This window comes from Camelina sativa, chromosome 1, assembly GCF_000633955.1.
Source record: "Camelina sativa cultivar DH55 chromosome 1, Cs, whole genome shotgun sequence".
Classification (NCBI taxonomy): Eukaryota; Viridiplantae; Streptophyta; class Magnoliopsida; order Brassicales; family Brassicaceae; genus Camelina; species Camelina sativa.
The window spans coordinates 8,625,636-8,648,510 of record NC_025685.1 but is presented as its reverse complement, the minus strand read 5'-3'; the positions used below and the strand labels follow the sequence as shown (position 1 = coordinate 8,648,510).

Genomic DNA, 22,875 nt, shown 5'->3' with positions numbered 1-22,875 from the left:
AAAAAAAAAAAAAAAAAAAAAAGATATCACTGAGATATACACAGATTTTGTTTAACATGCGAGTTCCACAAATTAATGTAGTTGCTTTTTTAGTATAGATTAATTGTTTCTATTTTTATTTTCAACACATTACTTATATAGATTAGAATTGCTTAAATTTTAAATCGTGAAATAGAGACTGTTTTTTTTCCTTTTTTTAATGAAATTATCAAAATCAAAACTAATATAATGTCTCCAATTTACATAAGTTAATGCTTTCTATTTTTTAACTTAATTCGTATTAATAGAATTTATATACAAAAAAGTTCATAATACATTTACTCATAAAATCAACTCACAAAACCTGAACTTTATAATACTTATATTTTAATCAATTAAAATAAAAGAACATATTTTCATTAATAGTGTCAATAAAACAATTACTCAAAACATTAATATTAGACTATAAAATATGGTATTTAAATAACAAGAAATCCAATATCCTTGCACATATATAATGTTAACCTTATTTTTTTAGAAAAACAGCTACAAAAATTTTTTTTTACCAGAAAATTGTAAATAATAATTATAATCAATCATAATATTAGTTTTTTAAATAATTATTTTGATCATTCGAAATAAAAATAAAAAATAAAAATAATTGCCCACATAAAATTCTTAAACCTCCACTATCTAAACAGTGTGGTTACAATTTTTTTTGGGCATATTACTATTTTTGATTTTATTTTCTAAAAGATTTTGTCCAATTACAAATTAATTCAAAGTTTGAGAGGATTTGATAGATATAATTTAATATAATGAGATGATTAAGAAATTGACTAAATTCTCCAACGTGTGAGAGATAATATATTGTTCTGTCACACTATGCAAACATATTTATACATTACTAGTTAACTTATTTGATACTTATAAATATTCAAATTTTATGATTTTGCAGTGAAATCGATGAGTTTTTTTATACTCTATTTGACCTCCCACTCGTATAATTCACATGCATTAAATAATTAATATTTTAAAAATATAATAGAATATTTAATTTATCAAACAGTTTTCATTATGCAAATGGCGTAGTGATATCAAATTAAAAATTTAAAAACAAAAATAACATATTTTATCAAATATAGTATATACAACTAAAATTCTATGAGAAATTAAAAAAAGGTGATTCTAAACATGACCTCTACAATTAGTAAATTGGATCACAGGTAAATGCGGGTTTTTTTTATTCTACGAACTATAACAGATTTACGCAATTATACCTAAAACCTAATAGTGATAAATCGTTAAGTTTACTGTACCGACTATAGTCGAAACCGGAGTATGAAATTAATTAAATTAATTAAATCTATAAGTTATAAAATATGTAGAGTAAATCAAACAAATAGACTACTATTATATTGTAAATTTGTAACTAATGTATCAAAATTTAGTCAAATATTTCCCTGCACTGCACAGTATGAATTACCATCTAGTATATATGATATAAGAACACTTATTTGTTTCTCAACACTATATGGAAATAAGGACAAGGAGCGCACCGCGCACGTATAACATTTAAAGTTAGAAATAAATTGTTAGTTTATTCAAGTATCATTATTGGTTTGAGAAGTTTCAAACATGTGGATCTAAAACCTAATAGGTGAGTGAAAATATCAATCAATAACTGAGTATATGTGGTGGTTATATTGGTCTTCATGAATTTCAAAAATCTTACGAGAAAATATTCAGTGATTTTGGTGTTAGAGTTTGTTAAAGATAAATTATGTTTACTTTATAACAAAAAGTAAGTTGTGTAGTAATTTAAAACAAAAAGGTTTTGAATGATTATTCAGTGGAAGAAAGTGAGGAAACGGACGAGAAAAAGGGAAAATAAAAAGTATAACGAAAAAGCAGACGGAAGTTATGTGGTAATTTAAAACAAAAATGTTCTCAATGATTATTCGGTAGAAAAAGCGAGAAATTAGGCAAGAAAGAAGAAGAATAAGAATAAGAGTACAACGAAGAAGCAGACGGTAAAAGTAACATGACAACTACCATACAACATTGACAATAAAAATGACGAGAAAAAATATGAAAAATAAAAGAGAAAAAACATAAAAACATAAGTGGTGATGGTGTTGAATTGAATAAGAAAAACCAAAATTGGTTCATGATTCTTTTAATCCTATTTGATTCTTAAATACAATTGATTTTTAATTTTTTTTAATTGTGTATTTAAAATAAAATTATTATATTAATAATAACTTAAAGTTTTTAGAAGATATATTTCATAACATCAATTATATATGGTTTCATCTAAATATATAAAAAAAACCCACGCTACCTAATAAATCAATAATGGTTAATTATTGGGTTGTATCATACAGCCACGTGTTTACATTTGAATGGGTAGCGTTTTAGAGTAAAAAGGTAAAAAAAAACTTGCGCCGTGACAGAAGCGATCTTGATCTATCTCGTTTGATTTTAGAGGAGAATCAAGAAGGAACTCTCTCTCTAATCCGCTGTTCATCATCTTCAATCGGTGTCGCTGTTCTGATTCTTAGCCGTGACGAGAGAGAGACCTAACGTGCCGTTGAGAGTTTGGGTTGTTGGTTATGGGTTTCAGTGTGGTTTACATATGGCTTGTGTTTGTGCTGAGTATAGGCGGAGGAGACAGCGGCGTGGGAGAGGTTTGCGTCACCGCTCTTCTTCTTCTTCTTCTTCGGATGAGGATGGTGGTGGTCTTGGGTTTACGAATTCGTCGCAGCAGAATGTTTCGTTAGCTCAATTGGACGATAGAGGAAGTACTACTAGGTATTGATTTAGTTTTTTAGCAGATTTGGATTAGATTTGTGCTTTGTTTGATCTGGAATCAGTGTTTATAAATTTCGAATTGTAAGAACCTCTGTATATAAACATTTTGAATTGTGGTGGAATCTAAGTTTTTTTTTATAGGTTAATGTTAGTATATGTATATGTGAATCCATGTAACTTTTCGTGTGACCTTTTTCATACTGATCAAGAACATGGTCGCAATTGATCTTTTGGTCGCAATTGAACATGGTCGAATCATAAAGCTTTTGGATCCTGTAGCGGTACTGGTCGTGGGTAAGCTTCTTTTTTTCTTTCTTCTGTCCACTACTTTGGTTACTGCTTTGTTGTTTAACTTCTAATATTTGTGATCTTTTTGTTTTGTTTTGTTTAGTACTGATCTAAAATGTGAGGGTGGTGGTCGTGGAAACTGGAGAACTATTGAAGATGACATTGCATCCTGGTCTTCAGTTTAATTTTCCATTCCATATGTCTTGAACTCTAGGCTGTTTAAAAACTAATGTTTGTGATACATTAGAGCTACTGAGAGGAACCCACCACGGAGGTTGAGAAGAGCCCTCCTGTTGCTGAGAAGCAAGGAGGTGAGGATGAAACCCGCTGATGCAACCAAAGAAGCCGAAGAGCAAGCACAAAAAGAAGCTGAAGACAAGGTACAGTCATCGATTACAGCTATTGCAATATCTTATGAACTCCTATGTAAAGTTTTCATGTTTTCTAATTAGAAAAACTCATATTGTTTGTTGTAATAGGAGATGTCTCTGGAAGAATTTCCAGAGTATGAGAAAATCCTCGAGGATAAGAAGAAGGCTCTGCAAGCCACTAAGGTCGAGGAAAGAAAAGTGACACCAAAGTGTTTGAGTCCATGCAACAGCTTTCTAACAAGAAGACTACCGAGGAGAAAATATTCGTCAAGCTGGTCCGAAATCTTATACTTGTTGTTTTCTTTCTCGGTTCCCTTTGTCGTAACGGAGCAATAGTTAACCCTTTGTATCTTATTATTTCAGGGATCTGACATGGACAAACACAAATGCTGCCAAAGAAGACCAAAAAGGTCTGCCTTTTTTCCTTTTTGCACTCTTAACATAAATACTGCATAAGTAGTTCCTGTTGACTTAAGTTTGAAGTTAACTTGAAGGATAAGCTACACTAATTCTATTAGAATTATGATTCTAGAAAGATAAGGATCAAATAAGTTAGGAGTTATCTAACTTATGTGGTTTCCTAATAGGATTAGGCTTAGTAGTTTACTATATATATGTGTCCAGGCATGACACAATGATGTAGTGGTTTTTAGAGAGAAAGAGAGATTGAGAGTTTAAGTTTTGAGAGAATTTTCTTAAACTAATAAAAGTGAGTTTATACTTTTGCAATCTTGAGTTCGTTAAAACCATATTCAATTTCTAGATTTGGTATCAGAGCTATGGGAGATATCGTGGAAGCAGCAAAGATGGTGGATGGAGGAGGATCCTCTTCTCTTAAGTGTCCCATGTTGAATTCCTCAAACTATACAGTTTGGGCGATGAAGATGAGGATCCTTCTAAACATACACAAGGTGTGGTCAATCATTGAAGAACCAAAGGATGATAATGACATGAATGATATGGCGCTAGGTTTGTTGTTTCTATCTATTCCAGAAGCTCTTATTCTGCAGGTCAGAGAGCTTGATACTACAAAGAAAGTGTGGGATGCGATTCAGTCGAGACACGTGGGAGCAGAAAGGGTTAAAGAAGCAAGACTGCAGACGTTAATGGCCGAGTTTGATCGACTCAAGATGAAGGATACAGAGAGAATCAATGACTTCGCTGGAAAACTGTCCGAGATATCCTCAAAATCTGCAGCTCTTGGAGAAATCATTGATCAATCGAAGCTTGTGAAGAAATTCCTCAAGTGTCTGCCTCAGACGAAATATATTCACATTGTAGCTTCATTAGAGCAAGTCTTGGACCTTAACAAGACCAGTTTTGAAGAAATTATTGGTCGTTTAAAAGTATATGAAGAACGTGTTGTAGAAGAAGAAGAAGAATCAACAACAACAGATCAAGGTCAAACCAAGCTATTATACGCAAACAATGATACACAGTCCAGCTATTCGCCAGTTCCGGTTGCTGCTCCACCAACTCGTGATTACAATAGTAACTATAGAGGTAGAAGTCGAGGAGGACGCTACTACAGGGGAAGAGGTCGAGGGGGATCTTATAAGGCTAGAGATCTGTCCGAGGTGACATGTTTTCGATGTGATAAGCAGGGACACTTTGCCTCAAGATGTCCTGATCGCCTTCTTAAACTTCAAGAAACACAAGAAAGGGAGAACAATGAGACAGAGAATCCAGATGAGCTGATGCTGCATGAGATAGTGTTTCTGAATGAAAAGAAGGTTGTACCAAGCAAATATGAGTTGCATAGAGGAGAAGATGATTTGTGGTATCTTGACAATGGAGCGAGTAATCACATGACTGGTGATCTAAGATATTTCTCAAAGGTTGACTATTCGATTACTGGAGAAGTAAAATTTGGTGATGATTTGAGAATAAATATCAAGGGGAAAGGCACTGTGAAGTTTACTGATGAGAAGGGTGAACTACGGACATTAACCAATGTTTACTATATACCAGGCCTTAAGAGCAATATCATTAGCCTTGGCCAAGCCACAAAATCAGGTTATGATGTGAGGATGAAGGGAGAGTACTTGACAGTACACGATCAAGAAGGAAAGTTGCTTGTTAAATCGCCAAAGTCTAGAAATCAACTTTACAGAGTTCGTATGGGGATTAAGAGTGATGTGTGTTTACAGTTTGAAGTATCAAGTGATTCATATACATGGCATGCGAGAATGGGGCATGTCAACTTCGAGTCAATAAAATCAATGATTCAGAAAGAGTTAGTCACCGGAGTTCCACATATACAACTTGAAAGAAGAATCTGCAGTTCATGTCTATTTGACAAATGTTTCCTCAAGCAACTACCTTTCGAGCAACCACGGCGTTAGAATTGGTTCATGGTGATTTGTGTGGTCCAATAACACCAAGTACTGCGGCTGGGAACAAATATGTTTTTGTTCTTATTGATGATCATTCTAGATATATGTGGACAATTCTCTTGAAAGAGAAAAGTGAGGCTTTCAACAAGTTCAAGAAGTTTAAGGCAGTGGTGGAGCAAGAAACAGGGAAGCACATACAAACTTTCAGAACAGATAGAGGCGGAGAGTTTATGTCACATGAGTTTGACTCTTTCTGCAGTGACAATGGTATTAAGAGGCAGCTCACGGCTCCATACACCCATCAGCAAAACGGTGTTGTTGAAAGACGCAATAGAACTTTGATGGAGATGACTAGGAGCATCCTAAAGCACATGTTTGTTCCAAATTACTTATGGGGAGAAGCAGTACGCCATGCTACATATCTTCTCAACAGGTTAGCTACAAGGTCGCTGAATGAGAAGACTCCGTATGAGGCGTTTCATGGAAGAAAACCTAATCTCAGCCATCTTCGAGTGTTTGGTTGCATAAGATTTGCTAAGATGGAGCAGCCTCACTTGAAGAAACTCGAGGACAGATCACGAATGCTGGTACACTTGGGTACAGAACCAGGATCAAAAGCATACCGTTTGTTTGATCCTAAAACTCGAAAGGTTGTGGTTAGTCGTGATGTTATTTTTGATGAAACACGAAGCTGGGACTGGGATAAGAGACATTTAGAACAGGGTGAAGTCGGAGGTTTCAGGATCAATGTAGGAGGTTTTGGTAATCATGGCATTCAAGGAGCAGAGTTCGAAACAGAGCAAGGTGAAGTCAGGTCAGAATCTGATAATCATGATGATGGTGGAAATAGTGATAATGTTGATGACAATGACGAAGAGGTGTCAGAACAACCAGTGATACTAAGAAGAACTACGAGACATAGGACGAAACCGGCACACCTTGAGGACTATGTCTTACCGGATCATCTGGATAAGTATGCTCTGTTTGTTGAGGAAGAAGGAGAGCGATTGTTGATGTGCCTAAACAATGAGCCAAGAGATTATTATGAAGCACAAGAATCATAAAAATGGATGAAGGCATGTGAGGAGGACATACACTCTATTGTTAAGAATCACACTTGGAATCTTGTTGATCTTCCAATTGGGGCAAAGCCAATAGGTCTGAAGTGGGTCTTTAAGCTCAAAAGGAACTCTGATGGCAGCATAAACAAGTACAAAGCTAGGCTTGTAGCTAAGGGATATGTACAGAGGTATGGTATTGATTTTGAAGAGGTGTTTGCTCCGGTTGCGCGAATCGAAACAATTCGTCTTCTGATTAGTCTTGCAGCAACGAATGGATGGGAGATACACCATCTTGACGTGAAGACAGCATTTCTTCATGGAGAACTGTAAGAAACTGTTTTCGTTACTCAGCCAGAGGGTTTTGAAGTAAGAGGCTCATAGGACAAGGTTTACAAGTTGAATAAAGCCTTGTACGGCTTAAAACAAGCACCAAGGGCTTGGAATGATAAGCTAAATCAAATTCTCAAGGATCTGCAGTTTAAGAGGTGTACTAAAGAGCCGTCGGTTTATCGGAAAAGAGTGGATCAAGGTTTTATTGTTGTCACAGTATATGTTGAAGATCTGTTTGTGTCAAGAACAGATATAAGAGTCATAGAGGACTTTAAAAAAGAGATGGCAACTAAATTTGAGATGAGTGATCTCGGAAGATTAACCTACTATCTTGGGATTGAGGTATGTCAGCATCAAGGAGGAATTACATTAAGCCAAGGTCGTTATGCGTTGAAGATATTGGAAGAAGCAGGGATGAAAGACTGCAATATGGTTCACACACCCATGGATGAGGGATTGAAGTTGTCAAAGTCTCCAAAAGAAAAAGATATAGATGCGACTAAGTATAGGAAAACTGTTGGTTGTTTTCGTTATTTGCTTCACACAAGGCTGGATTTGTCATACTGTGTTGGGGTGCTAAGTCGTTATATGCAGAATCAGAAGGAGTCACATGGTGTGGCAATGAAGCAGTGTTTGAGATACTTGCAAGGAACAACAACATTTGGACTGACGTTTGCAAGATCTACTTCACCAAGAGTTTCAACCGAGCTAGTTGGTTACAATGACAGCAGTCACAATGTGGATCCAGACGATGGCAAGAGCACGACTGGTCATGTTTTCTATCTAGGAGACAGCTTGATCACTTGGTGTTCACAGAAGCAAGATACGGTGGCGTTATCTTCGTGTGAGGCTGAGTTCATGGCCGGCACCGAAGATAAATATAAACAGGAGAAATTTGTTTGCTAATTAAAAGTGTCTCATCGTGTTGCTATCCACAGTGGCAAGCATTGCGCGTAGTGTTCATTGGCGTGAATAGAGAGTAGCCTGTTCCTTATGAGTCTGTCAACGCGTTTGATGAATAGTGGAGGAGTTACAGGAGGTTCTCCATGTCGGCGGTTATTTCTCTCCTTCCAGAGGGAGTGTACTATCGTATGAAAAGTGTATCGTAACAAGAAGAGAGCAGATTTCCCCAAAGAGTTATCCGTGAGGAGTTCCAGAATGGTCTCCCAATCTGTGGTGAATGTGGTGTTGAGAAGCTTGGAGGCAAGGTCTGTCCATATTTCCGCCAAATAGGAGCAAGTGAACAAATGATTCCGCGTTTCCTGAGTAGCAGAACAGAGGGCACAGGACGGGTCCACAATTATGCTCTAGGATTGCATGCGGTCTCCTGTTGTCAGTCGGTTTAGTGTTGCTAGTCAGACAATGAAAGAGTATTTGGAAGTAGCTTGAGAAAACCAAACTCCCTTGTACCTCCGCTGACCTTGAATCCTAATGTATTCCCATGTTTCTTTGGTGCGGAAACATGGTTTAAAAGAATCCCCTTTCCCCTTCCACAAGACTCTATCAACATTCTGAATTAAGAACTTTACCATTGGAGGTATATTTTTCACTTGCATCTTATGAAAGTTATTATTAGCTCTGAATTTGTATCTTTTCTATTTAAAATAATGTTAACATATTTGTTTACATCTTTACCATCGGAGATGCCCTATGTGATCATTTGATTCCCCCCGTTCAGATTTTCTAAGAAACTGATGAAACTAATATCCGAAATTCCGAATTATTGTTTGATACTGAACATATGAGAAAACTTTCATCAAGAACAAAAGTTTAAGCTCATTCAGTTTGATAAAATTCTTGTTACCCTCAAATTAATTTTATAATGTAAACTATCATTTGCGGTATGAACAGGTATGCGCCAAGAGTTGACTGACAATATGTATAGTCTTCGTCTAAATCTAAGTTCAGCAAGGCAGTAAGATTCGATCGTGACTGATTATGTATATTTTAATATGTATTCGTCAGCTAACTTGTATATATACGTTGGTCTGGTTAATATATGCAAAACACAAGATTCATGTTCAGTTTTTGTATAAGCCATGCATTTGATCAAATGACATCGGTATAGTTTGAACTACGATGTTAATGACCTTAAAAATTGCATACAGCAATCATTAAGCCACCTACCACACAATGACGATGGAAGGTGTTATCCAACAAAAACATCAAAGCTTTATAATTGACCTAGTGTTTTTACTTGACGACAAAAACAAAAACCAAAACTAGATTCACTAGCGTGCAAAAAAACAAAACAAAAAAAAAAAAAAAAAAAGTAGAAGAAGAGGAAAGGTTANCTGTACATATCACCCCAGAAAAAAACAAAAAACGATGTCCAAAGCAAATGCACGAATCACCTGAATGCGATATCTCCAAAGCCTACGCACGAATCACCGAAAAGCTTTTTCGATATCTCCAAAGCCTACGTAAAAGAAAGCGATATCTCCGAAGCCACGGTCTGTATAAATACATAAGAGCATCAGCAATTAGCAGCATTCTAGTTCTAGAAAACATCCAAACACAACATAAAGCTCTTTTCACTTAGCTTCCAAACTTTTCTTGCTTGTAACAATGGGGGATATTGATCCAAGTTACGTCCAAGCACCAGAGCATAGAAGAGATTCGAATTTCATCCCTAACCAACCCGAAGAAATACGTGTGATTGATCTCTCGCGCCTCGATGATCCCGAAGATGTCCAAAACGTTATCTCAGAGATCGGTGACGCTTGTGAGAAATGGGGATTCTTTCAGGTGATTAATCATGGTGTGCCTTGCGCCGCAAGGCAACGTGTGGAGAAGAGTGCGAAGATGTTTTTCGATTTGCCAAAGCAAGAGAAGGTAAAGGTGAAGAGAGACGAAGTGAATCAAGTAGGGTATCACGATGGAGAACACACGATAAACGTTAGAGACTGGAAAGAAGTGTTCGATATGTATTTCAACAATCCAGTGGTTATTCCTTCATCCACTGATCCTGAAGACGAAGGTATAAGGCTTGTTTACAACAAGTGGCCTCAGTTTCCTTCTGATTTCAGGTAACTCCTTTTAACCAAAGTAATTCGAACCTCATGTTTACTAAATCAATTGGAGTCACATTAATCTTATCCTCCTAACGCTGCATCCACCAATGTATATGACAAGCTTATAACTTACGCATAGCACACAAGATTCGGATGATATGATTTTGTTTTATTATTCAATTATGTAAGCTAATTTCTTTTCTTTATTTTCTTTTATTATTAGGGAAGCATGCGAAGAGTATGCAGGACACGCTGAGAAATTAGCAATGAAGCTCTTAGAACTAATTTCATTAAGCTTAGGCTTACCAAAAGAGCGTTTTAACGATTACTTCAAAGAACAAATGAGTTTTTTCAGATTAAATCGTTATCCTCCATGTCCATAACCTGACCTAGCTTTAGGTAATGGTCACCACAAAGACCCAGACGTATTAGGTTTACTGGCTCAAGATGACGTTGGGGGATTACAAGTGAAACGTAGATCGGACGGTGTTTGGTTTCCCGTTAGACCCGTCCCTAATGCTCTTGTCATCAATTTAGGCACCTGTATGGAGGTAATTAATTTCATATATACACAACATTACGAGATTCTAGCTATTATAATTAATGAGTATTACTATCACTATTACTAATAATATAAATGATAACATAGGTATGGACGAATGATAAGTACTGGAGCGCAGAGCATAGAGTGGTGGTGAACACAACAAGAGAGAGATACTCAATACCATTCATCTTGTTGTCTTCACACGATGTGGAAGTGAAGCCATTAGAAGAGCTTGTGAGTCCTGAAAACCCTCCAAGGTACAAAGGCTATAAATGGGGTAAGTTCTACGCCAGTAGGAACAGAAGCAATTTTCAAAGACAGGATATCGAAAACATTCAAACTGATGACTTCAAAGTTGTGAAAGAATAGACTATATGTCAATGGTTTATCTTTTACCTTACCAATCATATTAATCAAATAATGTGTGTGAGTGTGATTTGTGTCAGAATTAATAAATTTGATAACTTCTGTGTATTGGAAGTAGCAGGATTTGTATGTGATTAAGTTTTCTTTTCTTCTTTTCTCATGTATTGGCAAAACAGGGAAAAAAAGAAGAAGATGACATTCGTGCATAATAAACCAGTAAAACAAATTATATTAATTGATTTGTGACTAGAGAACCACTGAATGTAACTATGTACGTAAATGTGGACCTCTTTTGATCTGTTCTGTGTTCACAAGTGAGAAATTCGAACTCAAATTCATAATTATGTCATTTTTCATGTAGAGAATTTTCATATTAGCTTTCCACTACGACAAAGTCTAATATACATTTTATTTTGTCTAATGTAAATACTTAATATTTAAGCGAAAACTTAAAAGAAAAAAAAAAGGAAAAGAAAAAAAAACTCCAGAAGTGATTCAGTGAATAAACTACAAGAAAGCACACGAACAACATCTAAACCTGGAAATAACTTTCAACTTCTTTTTCTTAAATTCCGACCAATTTGATGATTCCAGTTGATCATTTAATTCTTCCATTCAAATTTGCTAAGAAACTGATAAAATCAATATCCGAGATTCTGAATTATATATTGTTTTGAAACACTTAGTTTTGTTTTCTAATTTCTCATATGTTTAATCAAATATATAATTCGAATTATAAGTGTTTAAATATAGGTTTTAAACAAATAGAAACATTCAAAACAATATATAATTCGGAAAATATATAAAACACTTAGTTTTGTTTTCTATAATTAAGCAGATGTATATGCCTATATGATATGTTAGTATGTATTTTTATGTGTAAACCAATTTTTTTTTTTGGAATATTAAGAATATGTTGTAGTATGTGTAATATTTTGTAGTTCATATACTAAATAATTTATAAGTTAATTTTCCAAACTATGACTATAAATCTATAGTATATATAATAAACTAACATTTTTAGTGTTGGTTCTATAGTCCAAACCCGTCATGCTAGGCGGATCACGCAACCTGTTCAAAGAATTTTGATCCGCAAAAATTCATCATATGAAACCCGTGAAAGTAATAAAATAGGGGAAAAAACTGGATTGACCCAAATTAAGAGGTTAATTACTAAACTAACTCATAAAATGTGAGGGTTAGATGAATTATTTTTTTGCCTAAAATACCTTTTTGTGCTTTGTTAAAAAAAAAAAGTCAAGTTTACCCTCCCAACATTTAAAAAAAAATCAAAATATTTTCAAAAGTTTGTCGACTAGTTGTGACAGATTTGTTATTATACGACAGATTTGTTTTTGCACAACAGAATTATTTTTACATGACAGATTTATTATGACAGATTTTTTTTGGACGAGAGATATTTTTAATGATAATTATGACAGATTTATAATTAGTGGCAGATTTATTTTTCAGGACAAACTTATTTATATAGACACAACACAACAGATTTTCATAATATATGGTAAGTTTTATATAATATCTGGTAGATTTGTTTTTACAGTTATTTCAGATTTATTTTTATTATTAAAAATTTGTCATAACATGACAGCTTTTTTAACAGAAAATTAATTACTAATTTGACATCTAGTGACAACAGATTTGTTTTAAGTTGCAACAGATTTTTTTATTTAAACAAAAATATGTCGTTTGATAACAGATTTATTAATATTTTTTTTAAATTGCTAAAATAACCTACAAAAATACATATATTATGACTGATTTATTCACCGTATGACAGTTTTTTTTTTGCTTCAGAAAATCTGATGTTTGATAACAGATTTATTAGATATAGTGACAACAAATTTGTTTTATATTATGACAGTTTTTTTCTTACAAAAATAATATTTTTATATATATCATATTTTTAAAGAATTTTTTAAACATCATATTTGATACACTATATTTTTTATAAATCATATGTTACAAAATATTTTTAATTATTTTTTTAAATCATATTTTATATGTTATATTTTTTTTATAAATCATATACTGATAGTATTTTTAACATCATATTCTTATACATTGTTTTTTGTAAATCATATTTTATTCTTCAAAATGTTTAAACATCATATTTTTATATATTTTATTATATTTTCATATATCATATTTTAATAAAATTTTATACATTATATTTTTAGTTATATTTCATAAATTATAATTTTTTATAAAACTTATTTAAAAATTATAAAAATTATTTAAAATTTATAAAAATTATTTAAAAATCAATATTTTTGAATATTATTTTATACATTATATTTTAAAATCATATTTTATATTTTTTATTTTTAAATCATATTTTAAATCATAGTTTTAAACATTATATTTTTAAGTTATATTTTTATACATTATACTTTTTTGTTTTTTCTTTTAAAAAGTTGAAAAAAAAATTATAGTAATGAGATAGGATGGAGTGTTAATCTAGCAATTAATTGCAAAATTTGGGTCTAACTAGTGTATTTTCACAATAAAATATAGTATGTGAGGCTAAATGTTACCTTTTATCAAATCAGTTTTTCAAATTTTTAAAGAACAATACCTCGTCACTCACCTTCTTAAAAAATGAAAAAATAAAATCCGTCTATATTTACAATTATGCTTGTTACCTTTTAAAACACTTAGTTTCTATAAAAAAATCGATTCTTGTTTATTAAATTAATTATTTAATGCCAATGGCATACCTGTAAATAAGTGTCAACTTCAGGATTTATTTTATAATTGTCTCCAAAAATGTATATATAAATTATTAGTACTCTTCGTCTAAATCTACGTTCAGCAACGCCTTAGTAAGATTCGATCGTGACTGATTATGTATTCGTCAGCTAACTTGTATATATATATATATATATGTTGGTATGGCTAATCTATATAATAACAATCCGAAAAAATGCGACTAACAGTTGTGTTTTTTCAATCGTACCTTTTAGATAATTTTAAAAAAGTCGTGATGGATCATTAAAACAGTTATTTATGAAAAGTTAGAACTGTTAACTGTAGAGTTATGATTATTGGAACATTTGTATCTTTAGAAATCTATATATATATATATATATATATATATATATATCAGTTTGAACTGTTTTTCATTTTTTTTGCCATGACACAAAATCAACTAAAATTTCAATCTCAACGGTTTATAAATTTTTCTAAATTACTTTCTAGCATTCATTCTTATAAAAGTCAAGAAATTACTCTAATTCTTGATTTAACAAAAGACTTTTGGAATGATAAATATAACAGCAAACCGAATAAATGCCACCAAAAGTTGTGTTTTTCAATCGTACATTTTGGATAATTTTCCAAAAAAATCTGTAAAAAAAAATAAATTGTGTGTTTTACAAATTTTTTGTGATTGTTCATTATAACGGTTTTTCATAAAGTTGCAACTGTTCATTATAGAGTTGTGTTTATTCGAATATTCATATCTTTTAATATATATATATATATATATATATATATATTCTGTTTGAACTGTTTTCATTTTTTTGTCATGACACAAAATAATATAAACTTTTAATTTCAACGGTTTTTACAGCTTTTCTAAATTATTCTCTAGCATTCATTCTTTTAAAAGTAAATAAATTCCTCCAATTTTGATTTAACAAACGATTTTTGGAATGATAAATCTAATTTACAACTTTTAGTTAATTTTAAATATAAAAATTTAATGAAAATACTTCGAATTTTTTTTCCAAGAGTTAGATGGAGTATATAGTGAGTTTTTGAATTTGACTTTTCAATATGGTAATAAAGATGTATTCTATTTAAAAGCAGTTTATATGGGTTATTAGGTATAAATATAATCCAGTGCATACACTACAGTTGCGATCTTTCATAATACATTTTCGTAATTTTTTTGTTTTTATTTGTTTTTAAAAAAAAAATTGAAATTGTTGTATCTGTTCATTGTGGAGTTGTGTCTTTTCACTATATTTTATTTATATTTTTCATCACAATTTTTCATTCTAATAGGTGTGTCTATTTAAATAGTCATGACTTTGAACTCTCTTTCTATTTGTCTCTTCATTAGTAACTAACAAGTTCATTGAAACAAAATTTTCCATTTTATGTTGCATCTACATAATTGAATATTAATATCGAATATTCAATGTTATTCTATAATCTAACTAAAATTTTAGAAATGGTTATAGCAATAGAGAAATTTAATACAACTTAATAAAGAATTTACATTTGCGTCTATTTATCGTAACTTTTCTTTAAAAAATAGTTTAATATTTAAAAATAATAATAACAATCTGTATAATATTTAATGTTTTCTAGGTTTGTGTTTTTGGTGATGATGATTTCTGGGTTTGAGTAGTGTTAGTGTTCTTGAGGATGGGATAGATTAGGTGGAGAATCTTAGTATATAGGGTGTAAGCTTAGATTCGTTTGTTTCCCTTCTGGACTAGAGTTAGAAAGGCTAGTTTCTCTCTGATCAATTAAAACTAGGTCTTAGACATTTCCACACCCAAAAAGTGCTTGATGAAATATCTGACCAACTAATGCTAGAGACTTGCATGCCTAGCCTAAGAGATTAGTTGTCTAGGGTGTTTGTTGACGTGAATGAATTTGTTTGTCATGTCTGCTTGATCATGTTTCTTTAGCGAGAGTTAGGTTTGGAAGTGGTTGAGTCTGAGTAGATTATGTCAAGAGATTGGATTAGCAAAGTTGTGATGTTTATTGTCTATGGATAGTTTGCTTGTGGCATGTTAAACACTCTGTAGACTAGGAGACTCTGCCTACATCAATTACTCCCATCCTTAGGACCTCTATCTTTCTGATTGTTATTTGCATTCCTGACACTGTTTCAGTTCTTGTTGTTTAGTTCATGCTTAGAATTGTTTCAGTTTTTACTTATTCATGTTCGCTTCTTGTCATGCATGTTTGTTTCTAGTTCTCTAGTTTATTTCCGTTTTGCATTTTGATCATTCTAGGATTGTTCGACATAAACACTCTCTTTGAATTGGCTTGACTTGTGATATCTTGATCCTGTTTTGGTTGTTAGTAAAGTTCCCATTTGGATTGACACCTTAACTATTACAATTGCATAAGGTTAACTAAACCTACTATGATAGACATACAAAAATCCTAGTTTCATTGGGCTTTAGCCTTTGCGTGCATATGTTGATATTGTAGAACCCTAAAGCTATGTGTATATAAATTGTTGTATGATGAATTAATAATTTGACGCATGCGCTGTAGTCACTTTACCTCTGCCGCGTCCAGCTCATCATCCTCCCTTTCCACGACCACTACCTCTACCTTGACCACGATCGCCCCACCAGTCAGGAAACCCAACAATTTGCCAACAATCATGTTTTGTATGACATGTTCTCCTGTAATGCGAACAAATCATTATGTTTCCTGACTTCAAAATCGACACAACAAAACTTCACGTATGTAAATTCAATTTTATTGCTACCCTGATGATCAGATCTGCTCACGTATCCAACAGCTTCAGTCAAAGCTTCTTTGACTGACAAGCCATCGACTCATGTGAATCCCGGCGAGCAACAAAACCAACCGCATCATGCACTTGTTCACAAACTCAAGTAGAGGGAAGTCGTTGTTCCTCTTGGATGACTTTTGAATAAGCTTCCCTAAGAGAAGGTAAGGGCTTCGTGCCAACCAAATTCGTGCAAAGACCACCAAACTAGGCATCATCAAGCCCTAACAAAAACTGATGAAGCTTCTCCTTCTTTGTTTCTTTGGCATACTTATCAATCACGCCACACAAACAACCTCCACAAGAACACACTGGAGGAGGAAAATAATTACGCAACTCATCCCACAAGGTACACAATTTACCATAATTGGTAAACCTTGTCTTGTGTTTTGCTGGAGTGCATTCAACATCTTCTCAGTCCACTCATTACAATTGACTCCATTCAAAGTAACAGAAGAAATCGACGTTCTCGGATTGTCCGAACTGGACAACAAGTATGGTGACACCGCCACCATTTAAACCGTATGTTCAATCAGCTTCTTGATGCTTTGGTCTCTGTTTTCACTATCGTTAAACAAGAGGAAAACCGAAGAAGAAAGAAAGAACTCTTAACTAAAGAGACAACAAACAATCGAAACTATCGATAGAAAACAAATATTAGGTTTTGTTTTAATTGTTTAGTGAGTGAGAGGATACAATTTATACACAGAGAAATACACAAGAAAGGGAAGAAGATATATACAGTTATTATGAATAATCAAGAGGAGAGATTTGAGTCAATCAAATCTTCCATTCAGATATATACATTCCAAATGATATATACATTTATGTAAGGTTTTTAACCGATTGGAGTAATACGAATCGAATGACTTAGTCTGAAACTTGATGAACCTAATTGAAATTAGAAACTGAAAGAGATAGAGAAAATAATGACACACGAGATTTAACGAGTTCACGCTCCTTAACCGGAAACGCTACGTATCGCCGAAGATTGTACTCCGGAATCCACTAGATCCTTTGTGGTAATTGTTCTCGATTACAAGACTCTCAAGCTTTCTCTCATTTCTCTCTCTCTCTCTACCCAATCACTCAACCTTCTGTAACAAACTCTTCGAGTTCTCTTAATCGAAGAAGATAAAGATCAAAGAGAGTTATAAAAGAAGAAGACAAAACTACCCTCGTTGACTCTGGCATCTCAGTCTTCTGTCTCACGTGTGAACCACGTGCTTCGCTTGAAAGCTTCTTGAGATAATACACTGCTTCCTCGAGAGTCTCTTCCACACTTAGACACATTCTTGAAGACAACATTAGAGCCACAACTTACAAATCTCCACCTTGGCTCTTATGGTCTTCTGCATCCACTTGACCTAATACTTGGATTCCCCTCCGGTACCTAAAGGAAAGGGTACCTCGCGAGGTTACTCTCCACCACCACACAAACGAGTGAGAGCCCCAAAAATTGATACCTCTGACCTGATACAAGAAAACGCCTTAACCCTCATAGAACGCCTGACCAACACCACCTTTCAACGCATGTGGGCTCTTTTTCCTTTCCTCACCAACAGATGGAACCTGCGAGGAAACGTTTCGGGTTCAGATCTAGGACAGGACTGTTTTCAATTTAAATTCAAAAAAGAAGAAGATCTGCACCAAGTTCTGGCTAATAGGTCTTACCACTTCGACCAATGGATGGTCATCTTACAAAAATAGGAACATATTATCTCATCCACCTTTCCTGCAATGATCCCATTTTTGATAGAAATCCAGGGGCTCCCTAAACATTACTGGAAGATCGAAATGCTACAAACCATTGGGGAGATCTTGGGAGAACTCCTGGACTGGGAAATCACTACCTCTGCTATCCAACACAAAGGAGACAATAGTCGAATTTGTGGATGGTAATGAGGTTATAGTGTACCTTGACTATAAAAACCACAAAAATCATTGTACCTACTGCTTACGCCTGTCTCATGATAGGACTAAGTGCCCTGGACTGCAATCCCATGAAGCAAATCCACCTGTTGCAGGAAAACAGACATTGGACCTCCCAAACCAAAGGCCAGCATCAAGGAATTACTATACCCCTCAAGATAACTTCTTGCCCCCCAAAAACCACCAACTAAGCTCAGAGAGAGTTTCCTTACCTGGCCACAACCCAAATCCTAAGAAACGATACTTTGCTAATCTGGAGGGTAGGGAGAGCTCTTTCTCTGGCTCCAGACAGCATCATTTGAGTCGCAAGAATCCTAAAGATGACAGGCAATACTCTCGGCCCCGTAGAACCCCACCTCGCTTTCTAGCATCCTCCTCAGAGGGAGGTAGGGGATCCTTGTCCCAACGCCATCATGCTCAACCGATCCGTAACCTTCAGTGGAGAGAAAAACCTATCTCTTCAGTGGATGAGCATGGTAACCCTTCTGTATCCTCTCGAGCAAGACGCCCACCTCTGGAGCGTGATGTAACTAGCCCGGACCCGAACACACCACCACCAAGAGAGGAAGTACAACCCCCTCCCCTACCACATTCACTACCATCATCACCTACTGACCCCCCATGCAGAGCTCAAGTCTTGGAGGATCTGCGAGAAGTCACCATTCAATACATCTTTTGCCCGGACCCATCAGAAAGTGCTGCTCGCCGAATGAGAGTGATGCAGAGTGAAGCAGACGATCTCATGGAAAAAAACTGCAGATTCAATCATTGCCTACCAGAACACTCGAGAGGAAGAACCATCACTGAGCTGCCTTGTGGGAGAGGTTAACCCTCAAAGCCCATGTCATACCAATACTGACCTCCCAGTTTTAGGTAAAAGTGGCCCAGGTCCAAGTAAGAGAGGAAGGGGACGTCCTCCTGCACATAAACAAACAACAAAACCAAATCAGAAATTACTGGGAGCAAAAACACAAAAACGAAACTTTACACAAGGATCCCCAAGGAAAATTCCTCTGACTTGTGATGTGGAGAAACCAAACTCATCTAAGGCAACTCACAAGAAAGCCTCAAAACCCTTCCCAAAAACCAGAAACCACTCCCCCAAGTCATAGAACTCAATCCCAGATATGCATCGGACCTCTGCTCAAACTCCTGCTACCTCTCATCAACCTTCTTCTTCGGGACCCCCACTGATTTCCATGATCCCTAAAATCAAGAAAAGTAAAGCGGATTTTCAGAATCCCCTAACCCAAGTTCCTTAAGAATGGTGAGCTGGAACTGTTGTGGGATGGGGAACTCCATAACAGTCCAGCAAATCCGGGAAATACACAAAAGTATCTTCTCATACCTGTTGTTCCTCATGGAGACGAAGAATTCAGATGAGTCGGTTCTTAAAACGCTCCAATGGCTTGATTATCCTTCTAACCACCTGGTACCGCCACAATCCCCAGGAGCTGGAGGTCTAGCCCTTTTCTGGAAAAACAACATTGAGGTTGAGATCCTCAAATCAAGCTCCCATTTTATTGACACAAAAATAAAAGCAAAAGGAAAATTTTTCTTTGCTACCTTTCTTTATGGGGAACCGGATAGACCAAAAAGATTGGCAGCCTGGTAGGATCTCCAAGAATATACGGCTGATAGATCATCACCATGGGTTATCACGGGAGACTTCAATGATATTATACACTCATCAGAAAAATTCGAGGGTCCCCAACGCTCCGAGGGTTCTTTCTCTGATCTCAGATCCTTCATATCTCTTGCAGACCTGTATGACCTCAAGCACACTGGTAACTGCCTCTCCTGGAGAGGCAAAAGACACTCTCACCTTATTAGATGCAGACTCGACCGTGTTATGGCCAACAGTGAGTGGATTTTATCTTACCCGTCTGGTAGAAGTGAGTACCTACGCTTTAAGGGCTCAGATCATCGCCCTTTAGTAACATCTTTTGACCCAAAAAAGAAGAAACATCCTGGTATTTTTCGGTTTGATAGGAGGTTAAAAAAAACCCTGAGGTAAAAGCCCTAGTCTCCAAAGCGTGGAATGCTTCCCCAAACCAATGTGTTGATTCTCGACTCACAAAATGGAGTCAGACTCAACACTTGAATAGCCAAAAAGAAATCCTTACCCTTAGAGACCAATTGGAGGAAGCAATGTCCGATGATACTGCCCCTCAGGAAAACATTGACCTGTTAAACAATAAAATGTTGCTCGCATATCAAAAAGAGGAAGCTTTCTGGAAGCAGAGAAGTCGAAATCTCTGGCTGGCATTAGGAGACAAAAACACGGGTTTCTTCCATGCGACAGCAAAATCCCGCAATGCTTTCAATAATATATTAGTTATAGAGGACCCTGAGGGTAGATCAATGTATGAAGAAAAGGATATTGCTTCTACAATCTCAAACTATTTTAAAAGCTTGTTCAAAGCAGAACTTGGAAACTGCATAGCGGTGGTGGAAGCAGGATTGTCCCCGTGTATCACTCAGGACATGAATGAAACCCTAACCATCGAAGTCAAGAATGCATGTTTCTCAATTTATGCAGACAAAGCCCCAGGCCCGGATGGATTCTCAGCTAGCTTCTTCCAAGCAAACTGGGATACGATAGGTTCAACCATCACTTCTGAAATACAAGCTTTCTTCACATCTGGCTCTTTACCCCTGAAAATCAATCTTACACATGTCAGGTTGATCCCTAAGCTTGTTAACCCGCAAAAAGTCTCGGACTATAGACCCATTGCACTTTGCTCTGTCTACTATAAAATTATATCTAAGATCCTAGCCAAGAGGCTTCAACCCATCCTCCATGTGTGTATCTCCAAAAATCAATCTGCATTTGTCCCACAGAGAGCCATTTCAGATAATGTATTGATCACTCATGAATCTCTACATTACCTGAAAACCTCGAAAGCAAAAAGAAGTTGTTATATGGCAGTAAAAACTGACATGAGCAAGGCCTATGACCGACTAGAATGGGAATTCATCAGAGCTGTTATGGAGCGAATGGGTTTTCACCTCACTTGGATCCAATGGATCATGCAATGCATTACCACGGTGGAATACTCTTACCTTCTGAATGGACAAGCTAGAGGCAAGTCACTCTTGAACGTGGAATCCGCCAAGGAGATCCGCTTTCTCTATACCTCTTCATCATGTGCAGTGAAGTGTTGTCTGGTCTATGCTCAAAAGCTCAGACCCAAGGAAATCTGCAAGGTATACGAGTTGCAACGAATAGCCCCCGGGTTAACCACCTTTTGTTTGCTGATGACACGATGTTCTTCTGTCGAGCTGACTCCCAAAGTTGCTCTAAATTGAAAAGCATCCTGCGGATCTACGAACAAGCTTCAGGTCAGAGGATAAATCAAGACAAATCATCAATCACCTTTGCAGCAAAAACCCCATCACCAATGAAAGAGGCAGCAAAGAGGATCTTGGGTATTCAAAAAGAGGGAGGACAAGGAAATTACTTGGGCTTACTAGAGCTCTTTGGCCAAAAGAAAAAGGATATTTTTAGCATGATTGTGGATATAATCAAGCAGAAATCAATAAGCTGGTCCTTAAGATTCCTCTCCTCTGCGGGCAAACTAACCTTGTTGAAATCCGTCTTAGCTGCCATGCCCACCTATATTATGTCCTGCTTTAAGCTCCCAAATAATCTCTGCAAAAGGATCCAGTCAGCACTTACTAGATTCTGGTGGGACCAAAATACTGAAAAGAAAAAGATGTGTTGGATCTCTTGGAAACGAATGACTCAACCTTTCAATCCGGGTGGCTTAGGCTTCAGAGATATCTACTCTTTCAATGACTCCCTCCTCGCCAAAATTAGTTGGCGACTCCTCACGTCTCCCAACTGCCTCTTGGCAAAAGTCCTTCTAGGCAAATACTGCCCCAACTTGAACCTATTGGACTGCTCAGTCCCAAACTCAGCATCACATGGATGGCGAAGTATCTGCATTGGGAGAGAACTATTGAAACCGCATGTGGGACGCCTTATTGGTACTGGTGCCTTAACTCCCCTGTGGACTAATCCTTGGATATCCCTAGATACTCCTACAACCCCAATGGGACCATCAACCGAGGAATCTCACCTATGGACAGTTGCTGACCTCCTAGTACCAGGTACCTCCGTATGGAACATTGACATCATTAAGCGAGTGCTTCCTGCATATGAAGCAGATATCATCAAGCTAAAACCTAGCAAACAAGGTGCAGAGGATATATGGGCTTGGCTTCCTTCTCAAGAGGGAATCTATACCACCAAATCAGGATACTACACGGCTAAATCAGAAGATCTAAGGCAAACCCCTCCTAGTAGTTCCCATTCACCCCCCCCCCCC

General features: G+C 35.7%; 2 protein-coding genes and 1 pseudogene across 5 annotated transcripts in view; all 3 read left to right on the top strand.

Moving 5' to 3' along the window:
* The window catches only part of LOC104705496 (flavonol synthase/flavanone 3-hydroxylase-like), a 6,495-nt gene extending 3,229 nt beyond the window's left edge, over window positions 1-3,266 (top strand). The window contains exons 3-4 of the mRNA XM_010421513.1: window positions 2,644-2,793; window positions 3,185-3,266. Coding sequence (XP_010419815.1) covers window positions 2,644-2,793; window positions 3,185-3,266 — 232 coding nt within the window. The remainder of the gene's footprint in view (window positions 1-2,643; window positions 2,794-3,184) is intronic.
* LOC104783956 lies at window positions 2,439-9,203 on the top strand. Of its 4 annotated transcripts, none has more exons than XR_767240.2 (7): window positions 2,439-2,793; window positions 3,003-3,087; window positions 3,185-3,461; window positions 3,561-3,727; window positions 3,816-3,862; window positions 4,216-8,716; window positions 9,031-9,203. XR_767240.2 is itself a non-coding variant. In XM_010509053.2 (7 exons), the coding sequence occupies exons 5-7, from the start codon at window positions 3,674-3,676 to the stop codon at window positions 5,795-5,797; spliced, it is 1,683 nt and encodes a 560-aa protein (XP_010507355.1). In that variant the 5' UTR covers window positions 2,439-2,793; window positions 3,003-3,087; window positions 3,185-3,253; window positions 3,329-3,461; window positions 3,561-3,673; the 3' UTR covers window positions 5,798-6,876. The 4 variants fall into 4 exon arrangements, 3 of the variants coding, with proteins under 3 accessions (XP_010507355.1, XP_010507360.1, XP_019082401.1); XM_010509053.2 differs by lacking the exon at window positions 9,031-9,203 and having other exon boundaries at window positions 3,185-3,253; window positions 3,329-3,461; window positions 4,216-6,876; XM_010509058.2 differs by lacking the exon at window positions 9,031-9,203 and having other exon boundaries at window positions 4,228-6,876.
* On the top strand, window positions 9,673-11,241 carry LOC104783948 (annotated as a pseudogene).

What these genes read in the sequence shown, in the direction of transcription:
- LOC104783956 (XM_010509053.2), top strand. Translation starts at nt 3,674, where the DNA reads ATGCAACAGCTTTCTAACAAGAAGACTACCGAGGAGAAAATATTCGTC. An exon ending in AGAAAATATTCGTCAAGCTG is followed by an intron (nt 3,728 to 3,815) that starts GTCCGAAATCTT and finishes TTATTATTTCAG; the next exon opens with GGATCTGACATGGACAAACA. An exon ending in TGCCAAAGAAGACCAAAAAG is followed by an intron (nt 3,863 to 4,215) that starts GTCTGCCTTTTT and finishes TTCAATTTCTAG; the next exon opens with ATTTGGTATCAGAGCTATGG.